At 33.9% G+C, this 14,944-nt stretch overlaps 1 protein-coding gene across 6 annotated transcripts in view; it reads right to left on the bottom strand.

The window, feature by feature from the left end:
• The window catches only part of KIFAP3 (kinesin associated protein 3), a 175,365-nt gene that overhangs the window by 76,549 nt on the left and 83,872 nt on the right, over positions 1 to 14,944 (bottom strand). For all 6 annotated transcript variants that reach the window (XM_063627208.1, XM_063627210.1, XM_063627209.1 and 3 more), the window contains one exon: positions 1,820 to 1,920. In XM_063627208.1, coding sequence (XP_063483278.1) covers positions 1,820 to 1,920 — 101 coding nt within the window. The remainder of the gene's footprint in view (positions 1 to 1,819; positions 1,921 to 14,944) is intronic.

Genomic DNA, 14,944 nt, shown 5'->3' on the forward strand with positions numbered 1-14,944 from the left:
TCTATTTTTTACTATATATTACTTTTCAAGTAACATGCATTTAATAATTCTTTTTAGACGAAGAAGGAATTATGTAGTAGGAGTCAAGAGGAATTACTTTCATAAGTATGATTTGTTCATATTCTTCTAACATGTTTTTAAAAGTATGTTTATTGTATATCATACATCCCACAATTTTTTTTTAGAAAACTATCTTATAAAAAATAATGTAATATTAAAAATCAGCCCAACTAGTGTTACAATCATCATAATTCAAATTAGTGGAAGGTAGTTTAATAAAGAGTAATGACATAATAGTGATCCTATGAATGTTAATTCCCTAAGAGTAAAATTGTTATGATGTACAGAATCTCTACCCTTATAACATACAGTCCATGTTACAAAAAAAAATCAATAAACTCCTTCAAGACATTTGGGACAGATATTTATTTAGGTCTATTTAGACCTAACATATAATACATATCTAGCCACCGAATCATAGCAAAAAGCTTTCTTGAGAGCAGTTGTATAAAAATGAAAGAATTTTGATGAAACATTTTCCCATCAGAGAATGCAAAGCAATTAAAACTATTAATATTAACCATAAACAAAATTAAAAGACATGTGACAACTTAAGCAATATTTGTAACATAAAATTAAAACAGTTATTATATACATTGATCTTATTTGTTAATAATAAAAATATTAGCAAATCAATTAAAAAATTGGAAAGGCCCATTTTGGTGGCTCACACTTGCAATCCCAGCACTTTGGGAGGACAAGCGGGGGAGGATTACTTGAAGCCAGGAGTTTAAGACTATCCTAGGCAAGAAAGCCAGACCCTGTCTGTGTAAAAAATAAAAAAATTAACCAGTCATGGTGGTGCACACCTGTAATCCTAGCTACCCAGGAGGCTGAGGCAGGAGGATTGCTTGAGCCTAGGTATTAAGGCTCCAGTGAGCTATGACTGTACCACTGAACTTTAGCCTGGGCAACAGAGCAAGATCCTGTCTCAAAAAAAAAAAAAAAAAAAAAAAAAAGGAAGGAAGGAAGGAAGGAAAGAAAGACTGGCAAGAGACATGAATGATCTGTAACAGAATATGGATAATAAACACATGAAAAAATGTTCAACCTCAGCAATATTCATGGAAATGCAAATAAAAAGAAATAATGAACCACCGCATATTTAGAAGAACAATAATATCCAGTGTTGTTAAAAATTAAATGCTAGCTGGAAATAAAAACTTACGTCTTCTTAGAAGATATTTTGGCCAAAACAAAAACACAAGTGTTTATTATCTTTTGACTTAGCTATCCTACTTTTAAGAATTTAAACTAAAGAAAAATTCAGAGATGTGGGGAGGCATTTACAACTATGATATCTCACATTATTTTCATTTGCATACATATATTTTTATGTGATAAATGGGAAAAAATCTAAACATACAATTTAACAATATTTAAATTATGGTACATCCATGTAATAGAATATTATACAATTAAAAATAATTTTTGAAGAATGTTCAGTGACATGAGAGTATAATTATGATATATTACTAAAGCAATATGTAAATATTACATATACCATGTAATCTCAATATATTATTTTTTAAGTATGTAGAGTGAAGTGTACCAAAGTGTTAAATAGTTATCTCTAAGTTTGGGATAATGGAAAGTTATTTTCATTTTTATACAGTTCTGTACTTCCTCAATTTTCTATAATAAATTTGTAGTATTATTAAGAACTTTTTTAGAGAGAAAATCTTGACAAATCAAGAGAAAAGAGTAAAAAATATATATATTTCTTAAATGTTTTTCTTAAAACACTTAAACCACTTACCTGTGGTATACAATCAGTGTATGCAAACATTGATTTAAAGCGGTCATCCATGCTTATGTGGTAAAGAACACACATTGCTATTTGTTTGTAGTTGTCATTGCCTAGGAATAAAACATCATGGTGATGATGCTATCAATACATATTTTTATATAGCACACTCACGTTAATGTACTACAACTTAAACTACTGAATAAAATCTTTATATAAACTTAATCTGAAAAATATTTTGAGCTATTTCAAATCCAAAGTTTAGAGCAAGTATATTCACGTTATATGTGAAACATCATTAATTTCCAAGACAGAATGTCTATTTTCCAAGGTATAGTTTTGAAAAAGAAAATTAACCCTAAGAATTAATTATTTTCATGAGTCCAATATAAAAACAATTGGGTCATTAGCCTTCCCATCTTTACTGTTTTACCAAAATATGTGATTAATACAGTTCATTGACAGTGGTGATGTATTAGAAATAGTAAATAAAAAAGCATCTTTCTACGAATCAGAAACTGAAAATATCATCCAAATGATGAAAGAAGTAAAGTAATAGTTATAACAAAAAAATAAAATATATGACTATAAAATGCTACAGGCTATAACATAACCGAAATATAGTATGAAGAATGTCTCAGAATTTCTAAGGTAAGATTATTCTGGTCTTACATGCTTTGAAACTGAAAAAAAGTGAATACATATCAAGATTTGAAAAACAAAATGGGACTTTAATATATCATTTAATCCTACCTGCTTTCAGACAGAACATATTTTAAGGACCTACTTATGATCTCAAAGTCAGTGATAAAACTAGAGCCAGAAAAGTTGCTTAACAAAAAATTTTATCCAAAAAACAATATCCTTTTTGAAAATTCTGGGCCATGAGAAATCCTGAAGATATTCCCAAGGTACTTAGAAATTCTTTAGAGGAAATAAACTGGCATTTTCTTTTCTTTTCTTTTCTCTTTAGAGACAGAGTCTCACTCTGTCGCCCAGGCTAGAGTGCAGTGGCACAATCTTGGCTCACTGCAATCTCCGCCTCCCAGGTTAAAGGGATTCTCCTGCCTCAACCTCTTGAGTAGCTGGGATTCAGGCGCCCACCACACCTGGCTAATTTTTTTTGTATTTTTAGTAGAGACAGGGTTTCACCATATTGGCCAGGCTGGCCTCGAACTCCTGACCTCATGATCCGCCCACCTCGGACTCCTCAAGTGCTGGGATTACAGGCGTGAGCCACCGTGCCTGGCCCTAAACTGGTATTTTCACAAGGGCTAGCATAGAACATGGAAGTTGTTCAGTAAGTATCTGCTGAATGATTCTGTTTGTAATATGTAAAGATAAAAGCTGAAGAAATAAACTCATTTAATCAAATATAGAAATTACTAGCTCTAAAAAGGGTTCAGAATTTGAGACAGATAAGATTTGAGACAGAAGTATTAGTTTCAAGAGGTCTTTTAAGGATCATGCCTGTAATCCCAGCACTTTGGGAGGCTGAGGCAGGCAGTTCGCTTGAGGTCAGGAGTTCAATGCCAGCCTGGCCAACATGGAAACCCTGTCCCTACTAAAAATATAAAAATTAGCTGGATGTGGTGGTGTGCGCCTGTAATCCCAGGTACTAGGAAGGCTGAGGCAGGAAAATTGCTTGTACCCAGGAGGTGGAGGTTGCAGTGAGCCCAGATGGTGCCACTGCACGCCAGCCTGGGCAACAGAGCAAGACTCTGTCTCAAAAAAAAAAGTAAGCAAAAAATATAGTGATCCACTATCTCGCAAATTTACTTTGAACTTCTTTATCATTTGATATGTTTATCTAACATATAACCTCCATGAAAGCAAGGATTTTATTCACTGCATTATCCCCAGATGCAAGAATAGTACCTGGCACAGAGTAGGTATTTAATAATTGTTGATTGGCTAATAATAATCATTTATTAAACATTTACTACATATCAAGAGCCATGCTAAACAGACTGCATGGCATTGAATCTCAAAACAATCTGTCAAATAGGTCTTATCATCCCTATGTTTCAGATGAGAAATCTACAGTTTAGAGAAAAATAAATACTTGCCACATAGCCTTGTAAGTGGTTGAGCGGGGATTTAAACACAGGTCTCTCTGATTCCCAAATCTTTACCAGGTTATGTTACAATACTACTCTCAAACGTTTTTCTTCCTCATTTGATGCCTTTGGTATTCAACATTTTTACATCACAAGGTAAAACTGTTTTCTAAGTAAGATATTATCAGGTATAAAAGACTGATAAACACTGATATATGAGGGAATCAAACATGTTTTAAAAATATACTGCTTTTTAAATCCAGGCTTTTAGATTGTTCATCTTGCAAAATTGTTTGTCTAAAGCCTATTTCCTATTGCTTACAATAGCAGTAAGAACAAATCCTTGGGATAGGATAAAAACAATATATGTTTTTCAGATGAACGGACACTAGTAAGCATTTTCACCTTAAATAAAATCTATAAATTCACAAATTCAACTACTTGGAATACAACATATACAGGAAATACATTTTATTTATACGAAATAATATTTATTTAGTTCATCTATTTTTAATTTTTCCCTATGGCATTATTTATAGAAAAATTAAATTTATAGAAAATTTACAGACTAGAGAGTCAAATCATTTAAGGTAAATTTCAAATTTCTTCTATTGTTTGAAGAGCTTTACTACAAAATTTATAAAGGAGAAGCTGAATTAGAGTCAGAGATAGGCTCTAAGGATAATGACTATTGACTAAAGTTAAAATAAAGCTAAGATAAAGTAATGTGGGAGAAAATAATATTTAAAGTCTTTGTTTAGGGGTAAGAATTTTATTTGGAGAGCAGTAGGTAAAAATTGTGAAATCGCTCCAAGTAAGAGAAAAGTGCAGACAAATAAATGCTCTCAACCCCAACAATTTTGTCCTTGAGTTTGGAGCAATCTAAATATGTAAGATTTATCAATTTAAACGTTAGATTTTAACAGACTACATTTTTATACTGTTGAAGGCACCAATTTATACTTATTCTAGTATAAAGCACATTTGCCATACTAAAACTTAACGTTTAAACAGGTTCTCATGATACGTAGGTTAAACATGAAAAATTCCAACTTTATTCCCCAAGGAGGTAGGAATCCCTTACTCTTAGACTGTATTTTACATTATTTTTTTCCCCTGGAAATTGAGATATTTGAAAATCTTTTCAAACAGAGTTTTAAAGCAAACTCTTATATTCTGAAGGAAAGTTTCTCTTTCCCTGTAATTCTAGTTATTTTCTATAAGTCCTAGTCCTACTTAATTTTTACAAAATATTTGAAGATATTTTCTCTAGTAACAGATTCACTGAAAACTAGGATTCTAAGTAATACAGCTTATTAAATGGTAAAAGAAACAAAGAGAAATCAATAACCAATATAAAAGATTCTTCAACAACAAAGTAAATAATCAAACATTAAAATTCAATGTGAGGCTAGGAATGAAACAGGAAGCTATTCTATACTCTAGGAGAATCTGTCTGCTGTTCATGTCAATGAAAAAATTCTAAAAAGCAATGTCCTGAGGTGGCACATCATTCAGGTAAGGTGAGAGGAAGGAAAGACTCACCTTTAAAACATAGGTACACATTAAAAGAATAAGAAATTCCTGAACATTGGGAGAAGCTAAAAAATTTAAAATAAAAGAACAAGGGAAATTCTCTAATTAATTTTATATACATATATGTATACATATAGCTTGTGTGTGTGTGTGTAGCTTCCAAAGGCAAACTCAGGATAAAGCGTATCTGTTAGAATAGAAAGTACAGAGAAGAGTCTGAAAATTATAATAATTTCTACTGGCAGATGAATAATATAGATAAAAAGCAGTTCTCAGATATAACAATTTATATTAATTTTATATAGTAAAACTAAATGTCTAATTTCCAAAAGTAGGATGATTCATTTTGCAGCCAGTCTTAATTCTGCTCTTATGTACTTTCTCATTTTCCTTTTCTCTTTACACTTACGGTCAAAGGTGAAAGTTCCTTGCAGTTCTCCCACACCTTCCTACTTCTCCATCTGTGATCCTCTATTAAAAAAACTCTGAATACGTTTCCAATTTCCTGTAATATTTATCTAAAATGATCATCATATCCAAAAGTTTGCTAAAAACTAAAGGACTGAAGTTAAGAGAAGCTCTAGGGACACAACTAATTTTTCTTATACCATAATTCTCTGAGAGAAGGTTAAAGAGAAAGGGTTAAACAAACAATGGTATTGTTCTATTGCATGTTCAACATAGTTTTTCTCATTTAGATCTTACAGTAATTAAAGGGGTAGGTATTGTCTTTGATTCAGAGATGAGGCAATGACATTCACTAAGGCTATGACCCTTTCAAAAGGAAACATAGATATGAATCTGGGATTCAAACCTAGGTTTGACTATAAAGCTCATGCATGTACTTTTAACCAAGCCTTCCAGGAGGCAGCAGAGAGAGTGAAATCAATAATGCCAAATAAATGTAAGTTATCATCATCATTCCTTAGGGCAAAGTACAGGAAGGAGATGCATCTAGAGGGACTCTGTATGATCTGCTGGACCTGGGACTCATGGGGAAAAGGGTGAGAAGATTGGCAGTGGTGAAGAGAAGAGATGAAATGGAGAAATGCAATCAGATATTTCTCAGAGGACCTGTGCCCAGATATAGCAGGTTCCAATGGATGAAAGAATTTCTTGATGGGGCAAACTGCATTATCTCCCAAGCAGTTTTGAGGACTAGACCTACAGCAGCTTAAGTTCTGAAACTCACTCTCACTAAATTGGACAATAACTGCTATCAAGCTGTGATTTTATGAGAAAATGTGCTAGAAGCTTAAAATGTAGGTAGACTGATAAAAGCAATACTCTAACATTGGTTGATAGCTCAGGCTCTGGAGGCAGACTGCTCGGGTTCAATCTGTGGCTCTTCCACTCATTAGCCATATAGCCTTGTGAATGTTATTTAAATTCTGTGTTTCAGTTTCATCATCTGTAAAAATGGGATAATAACTGTAACTACCTGAAAAGGTTGTTGTGTGAGGATTAGATGAGAGAATCCTGGTAAAGCAATTAGCACTAAGTTTGACGTACAATAAACCAATTCAATAAATACCATTTCTTATTATCATTATTATGTTGACAATAACTTTTTCTGTTTTACCAATACAACAGTACTATCATGTGTTCCTAATATATATGATGCTTTGTGTTTTTTATCCTCAAGACTTGAACTGTAGTTAGAAGTAAAGTAAGTTGGAGAGGCAGCCGAGATTTCTGAGATAAGCTAGACACAGTTCAGAGGTAAGTGGCTATGGCTGAGCCACTTACCTTTCTACCTAGTCGTTTTCCTATAAAGCTCTGCTGTTTGGCCGGACACAGTGGCTCATGTCTGTAATCTTAGCACTTTGGGAGGCCGAGGTGTGTGGATCACCTGAGGTCAGGAGTTCAAGACCAGCCTGGCCAACATGACGAAACCCTGTCTCTACTAAAATATAAAAATTAGCCAGGCATGATGGCGGGTGCCTGTAATCCCAGCTACTCAGGAAGCTGAGATGTGAGAATCGCTTGAATCTGGGAGACGGTGGTTGCAGTGAGCTGAGATCGTACCACTCCACTCCAGCCTGGGCGGCTGAGTGAGACGTCACAAAAAAAAAAAAAAAAAAAAAAAAGGAAAAAAGAAAAAAAAAACTCTGCTGTTCATAAAATGTAGGCTTAGGAGAATCATCTTATATCTGAGGCTCTACTCAGTGACCCATATGTAATAAGATCCCATGATCATTCTCTCACTCTCATAGAGTTATAAATCCCTTCATGGAAAAAAAAAAAAAAAAAAAAACTTTAGTAAAGAAAATGATCCCCTCTCAATCCCCCCCCACCCCAAAACACACATTGCGAAATCTCTTATCCTTTCAGGTTTCCTTCTTTTAACGGAACTTACTTTCACTCCTAAAGTGGGGAACAGTCATGGAGGTGATGGACTATCAAGCAGATGAAAGAACAGACAGAAGTCTGAGGACACTGAAGAGAAACCTCACAATTAGCTACCCTGTTTCATTTACCTTTAAACAGCATGTCCCAGGCAAATAAAACCTATATGATCAGAGGTGTTTTCCCCATGTTTTTAGCTGAACACAATTGAACAAAAGAAATTGGACTATAACTAGTGCTGCACCAGATATATATATATATATATATATATATATATATATATATATATATATATATACACACAAACACACACACACACTTTTTTTTTCTTGAGGAAACAGTGTGAAATGACGTGATGACAGAGCTAAGGGACTATAATATTCTAATCCAAGTTGCTAATGTGTCTTCTGGATTTTATGTGAGTGAAGGTTCCCCTAGAATTTAAACAATTGATTTACAAATAACTATAAATTTAATTTCCCCCCTTTTTGTATTTAGTTAGGGAATGAAAAAGATAAAAACTGGCATTTGGCCTTTTATTCAGAAAAATACGTAAATATTTTATAAATGGTCTTGTTACCCACATATTATCTTGATGATTCTAGTTATATCCTACAGTTACAAATCACATATTTTCTTTCTCTTCTAAATAATTTCAATATATGAAGACTACAGTATATAAACCATATGTATCGTATTCACTGAATCATAAATAATTACATAAATAATCAATACTTAATAAAAATGCAGCCTATAACTTCACGGCATCTAGCAGATATCTGACACCTACAACAAAAAAGACAAGGCATTTTAGAACAAAAGTGAGTATGTGGAGTGGGAAGATGTCTGGTAATAACCTGAATTCATCTATTCAAACACAGCTCTGCAAAGAAAGTAAAGGCTCTTTGGCAGCCAACATTTAATATTACGACTTAAAGGCTAATTTGCAGATCACATAGCAATAAACAGCTATTAGAGAGATTAAATGGTCTAAGTAAAATAAAGAGCTTATCTTTTATTGTACACTAATAGTCTTCTTCATTCACTGAAAGAACATCTGACTTCTTACAAAATAAAGCTCAAGAAAAAAAAAATCTTATATACCCTAAGTGAATTCCTACATGAAATGAGGATTGGAGGGTACGATTTTCTCATAAGAATTCATGACTAGAAGCCATAAACTGTAGCTAACCAGCTATGATTCCTCTACATCCTACAAATGGCAGACATTTCAAAAAGGTTCCTTTAAAACATAAAGACATCAATTATTCCCTAACGGCATCCCAAGTAAAAACAGGCTGCCAACAGTCAGCATGCTGGCACAGCACCAAAGGCTCTGTGAATTTTAAGCAACGGCAGTGAAAAGACTGAGTATCTTGAGAACTAGGTTCTTAATGACTGGAGGTGGATCAGTCAAATCTGTTCAAGTAATAAGGGCAGGGTAGAAAAAAAAATGGCCTAGTCATTATGATTCCTTTGGTATTTATGGTAATAAACATGAATCATGATGAACTCACTGGCTATTAAACGCAGAGGTCATAAGTACTTCGATAGGATTTCCACAGGAATTCACCGTTAATTAGCTGGATCATTATTTGAAAGTGTTACTGAATTATCTTAGCATTTGTGCAGCCATTCCCCCTCAAATTGGTCATTCCCAGCTGAGGGCAGTTAATGCCTTAACAAACTGGTCATTAACTCTAGTAACTGATTTTGTGGGAATTATTGCACTTATAAAGTACATTCAAGAGTTTATAAGAAACACTGCATCTTTTTTTCTTTTTATAGAAATTTACAGCTGTAGTTCAGCTGGAGCAGCTGAAGGAGAAAAAACAATCAGCTCTCTGGGCTGCTCTCACAATCGATTTTCTGCCAATTAAAGGGCAAAACACATGCTGATGAGGTTTGAATTTTAAAATGCCTTCAGTTTTTTCATCTCTGAAGTGATTAGTAAAAACACCATTCAATTACTACTTTTGTAAGACACTTGGGATTTTTCATCCACAGTTCAGTCAAGCAGAAATATGAGTTCTGAACACGAGAACTCAAAAGCCAAATTTCCGCTTCTGCAATAGACCCAGCCCAACACTGTGAAAACAAAGTGAGAACACAAGTTATGGGCCACATTATTAGCCAGATTCTCATTCCCTTCTATACTCTATGTCTTCTTTCAAAGTAGAACACTCCCTTTGATGTCACAGAGGCTCCATGAAAAGATAAGAGAAGTGGGAATATAAGCACACCTACATTAGGATAGAACAGCATTAAGGTGATATATTACCCCTGGAAAGTCTATATGAATACAACATGCTTCAAAATTTGCAGGTGTCTTTACAGTTATTATGGAGTTAGAGCCCCTAAAGTTCTATCAATACAGTGAAAATGACACAGGCGAAAACCACCACTTAAAAGATAATTGCAACAATTATTGAACATGTTAACTACACACTGACATAGACTAAAAACACACTGAAGTTATATCAGAACATCTTTGATAAATGTTTCCATATAATTTTATGCTTAACTTATTAGAGCATATACTGCAGATATGTACTCAGTATAAACAGATAGCCTTAGTTTAAACTTGAATTTGCACAGACCAATGTTTAAGACTGTAACTATACTGGATGATCTCTTTTATAATATATTTGTCTATAGTCAAGATTTGAGATGAAGAGATAAAAACCAATAGTTGTTAACCAACAGTTAAGGGGAAAAAATAACATAATTTATAGGTTACAAAGATCAGTATGAAAACATTAAGTACAACAATAGTTTCTGAGGTACAGTGGTTCATGGATAAGTAATTTTTTATGTCCAATTATTTAATTTAAAAAGTATGAGAAACTAACATTGCAGATCTACCAGTAAGCTAAACACTCTATTTTTAGAGATATTCACTAAATGAGTACTCTTATATACAACATTTTTGATAGATTTTCATGTTTTAGTATGTACAACTGTACATTTTGCCACGCAGCTTATTTTTCAACGTCTTCAATTATTTCATTATGTCCTCTGTAGACTTTTTATTACATCCATAGAATGCAAGTTATTTGCAATAAGCCCTAAAGAATACACATACTTGTGGTACAAATGATAAGGACCAAAATAAAGCCCTTAACAATGACTGCTTTCTAGCCTATATGTCCACATCATTGACTTAATATGTTTTGGCCAAATTTTACTATCTAGAAATGGAGACACCCTAGGCAATATTCACACACACACAGTATTGGAACCAGCTGGTGATAGAAGAATCTTAAGAAAAAAGGCTTCTTGATTTAATTGGGAAAACAGGAGGAAGCATAAATTTTACTGCCATTAATAACTTCAAGCAATCTTGATATGAGTCTACCTCACCCTGACGGCAAGACATGTGCTTTCTGTTAAACTGTTTGCCACTTCTGACCCCTATTGTTTGCTCACTTGATCAGGTAAGAAAATGTAGGTTTATTTATAGGATAAATGAGGCCTATTAAAATTGAGAAACAGTGTAGTAGTCTATGAGGAGTTGCGTTCTGAAACAGATGTGTGAAATTCCATAACAGTTCGGTAATAAACAGACCAATCAAACCAATTTATTTTTTAAAAAATCTACTTTAAGTTTCTTAAAGAAACTATCATAAAGGCAGCCTAGTTTCAAAAAAATGGAAAACACTTCATTTTGCTTGGAAATCATTATTCTGACCATTTCTAAACAGTTTTTAATAAGTCAGAAAAGGCAAAATGTTGCTTTCTTCACAAAAGTTTCATTTTTTCATTCTTTATGATGCTGTTGGTAAATTAAAAGTTAGATCATATTAATATAAAGTAAATAAGTGAATTTAACATTGTGGAAAAATTTCAAAGGTGTTCAGAAGTTAACTGTGTCAATTTTCTTTTAAAGACATATGACAGAATGGTCAAAGGAAATAACCCTTAGTTCTTATATGATCAAAGTTTAGAGTTCAACAGTATATGCTCTGGTGATCTCCAAAAATAAGGGAAATGAGACTTGTCTAAACCGGAAGAAATCAAACATTTATCACTTAACTCTTGACCTGGTCTGACTCCTTACATGCTGATGAAACCTTTCTACAGCTCTGTAAAATGCCCCGAACTCGTATTACCTAAATGTAATCTAGACAAAAATGAATCAGGTGCCATTCTTACTCTCAAAATCAATTTTGGGTCTACTCACAGAATAGAGAAACATTTATATCAATTTGGAACACCTTAGAAACTCTAACGTGTCTTCCAATGAAGACAATATGGTCTAACATTACTGACTAAAAATTAGACCTTTTGAAATTATTCACATAAAATTGTGAAACAGGCCTGATGTGCTATTGAATTTAGGAGTCCCAATTTTCCTGTCATAACCAATAACATTAGTTTCTGCACAAGCCAGCCATGGAAACTGTCACAGACTTAAAACTCTTAAAGTTAGAAGAATCAAAATTTACACAGGTAGAACTCGGAATCAAAATTTAAATGATGGCTCAAACCTTCATACTAGTAGCTTTCAGTGCCATACATTTATCACTGACCAGGGTGGCTCTGCTGATTAAAAGATAACTTAAAGAAATATGTCAGAGCTATTAACTTTTTAAATTTGCCTATGTTTATAAATTATATATGAAAATGCTTAACACAAGTACACCAGATGAATATTCATTGATTCAATTTATAGCTATTATAATTATTCTAAGTATAGAAAAGCTTAGCAACATCTATAGGTAACACTACTAATTCCTCAGTTTTTAAGGATGAGAAACATTCTCATCTCTGCTTATAAATGAGCTAAGGAGGTATCCCAAGGCAGGGTAATTTTATGATACTGGGTTCTAATTATATGGACTTCTGAATACATTTAAAGAACAGTTTACTAACCTAGGATTAAGACTGTCATTTCATCTATTTGAACAGTGGTTCTCAAACTATCTGTGGTGGTGAGCCAGGTTTTTTATTTCTTTCCCTAACATTTTTATTAAAGTATAATAAAAATGAAATTAAAAGATATATAAAATAGAAGATGCAAATTTTTATTATTACATCCAGCAGACAAAATCTTATTCAGTCAAACTGCTATATGTGTCTAAGTGCTTACTTTCAATTTTTGGACTTACTCATTATAGACCAGTAACAACTAATAACAAATAGACCAAGTATTGCTCTGTGGACCATAGTTTGAGTATCACTGTATTAGAAGATTCCTGCCCTGAATTCACTGATACATGAGAAAGCTATAAAATATAAGTGAAATTAAGGTGCTATTTCAATGTTTAAAACAAACCCTCTATAACAAACCCCCTACACCCAGGTCTAGAAATACTCAAAACTGTGAAGAAAACTGTTTTATGTGTCCCTGATCTCTCATTTGGCAACCATTAGCCCCCTCAAGTCTTTCCCTTCCTTTTCTCCCTCCTTATCATGACTAACATTTGTATACGACTTTCTAGTTATCAAATAAATATATGTTTATTCTCTCATCTGATTATCCGAATAAACCTGTGAGATAGGACCTATTTTATCCCCTAATTTTCTAAATAAGACGAAAGGTTCAGTGAAGATCAACTGACTTGTCTAAAGTCACTCAGGTAATAAAGGGCAAAGGAAAGACTCAAGCTCAGCTCCTTTGATGTTCCTTCCTTTCATGTGTTCCTTTCATCCTTTCATCCATTCATCCCTCTAACCACCCACCAAATATTTATTGAGAACATACAACGTGCTAGACATTGTTCTAGGTATTAGGAGTAAAGAAGTGAAGTAAAGAAGTGCCATGCTAACGGTGCTTCAATATTCTTCATCTGCCTCTTCCTACACGTTGGCTGAGACTGATGGAACTCCATATTGTCATGGAGCTTATGTTGTTGGGGCCTGGAGGGTGGATAGGGGAGGTGGGTGGTGCACAGGTAGTAAACAAGATGATTATATGGAATTTATATTCAATGATGATTAAGTACTATGGGGTAGCAGCTATATTTTGAAGATAGAGCTGACTGGATTCCTAAGAGTTTGGATAAAGCACAGGAGGGAAAGAGAAGGGCTGAGGATAACTCTGCCAGTTTTGGTCCAGTTAACTAGAAAGATGAGGTTACCATTTACTGACATGAGAAAGACTGTGAAAACAGTAAATTGAGGTGAGGGTAGGGTAGAGATCGAGAGCTTAATTTTGAACCTGTTAAATCTCAGATGCTAATAAGGCATCCAAGTAGTAATATCTGGACCAAAAAAATCAGGGAGGAGGCTGAGATTATTTCTATTGCTATTTAGGAGTCATCAGTATAGGCAGAGTATTTAAATGAAATGAATGAAGTCAGCAAAGTAGTAAGCATAGATAAAGTCCAAGGAATAAGCCCTGGGGGCATTCTAATGCTTAGAAATTGGAAAGAAGAGGTGGAAGCAGAAAAGGAGACTGAGAAGGACTGGATATTTAGGAGGAAAGCTATTAAGAGTACTGAGTCCTGGAAAACCAATGGAAAAAGTTAAAGAAGGAGGGAACTGTAACAAATACTGCTCATAGGTTGAGTAATATGAATACTAGGAATTGACCATTGGCTTTGGCAATGTGCAGGTCACTGGAACTTGACCAGAGTAGTGTGATGGGGTGTTTGTGTGGGAGGTGAAGGGTGAGAGTGACAGCTTGATTGGAAAAGATTCAGTAGTGTGTAAAACAATGAGGGGAGGGGACAGAAAGAGGAGAGAACAGAAGGAAGTGGGAAGAGGGAGACAGAGAGGGAGATGGGCAGATAGGGAAAGAGAAACAGAAAGAAAGAGATGGAGAATAGGGAGAGAGGGCATATTAATATATATGAAAGGGAAGAGGGAAAATGAAAACAGGAAATGAAGATAACTCTTTTGAGGAGAGTTGAAATGGGAAGAAAAGAAACAACATGGTAACTAGAAGGTAAAAGAAGTGAGAGTGAAAAATAATCTTTTTTAGAATTGTTACAAAGAGAATAAGACATCTAGGTATACAACTTAAAAGGGATGTAAAGGACCTCTTCAAGGAGATCTACAAACCACTGCTCAACAAAATAAGAGAGGGCACAAACAAATGGAAAAACATTCCATGCTCATCGATAGAAGAATCAATATTGTGAAAATGGCCATACTGCCCAAAGTAATTTATAGATTCAATGCTATCCCCATCAAGCTACCAATGACTTTCTTCACAGAATTAGAAAAAAACTACATTAAATTTCAT

This window comes from Symphalangus syndactylus, chromosome 12, assembly GCF_028878055.3.
Source record: "Symphalangus syndactylus isolate Jambi chromosome 12, NHGRI_mSymSyn1-v2.1_pri, whole genome shotgun sequence".
Classification (NCBI taxonomy): Eukaryota; Metazoa; Chordata; class Mammalia; order Primates; family Hylobatidae; genus Symphalangus; species Symphalangus syndactylus.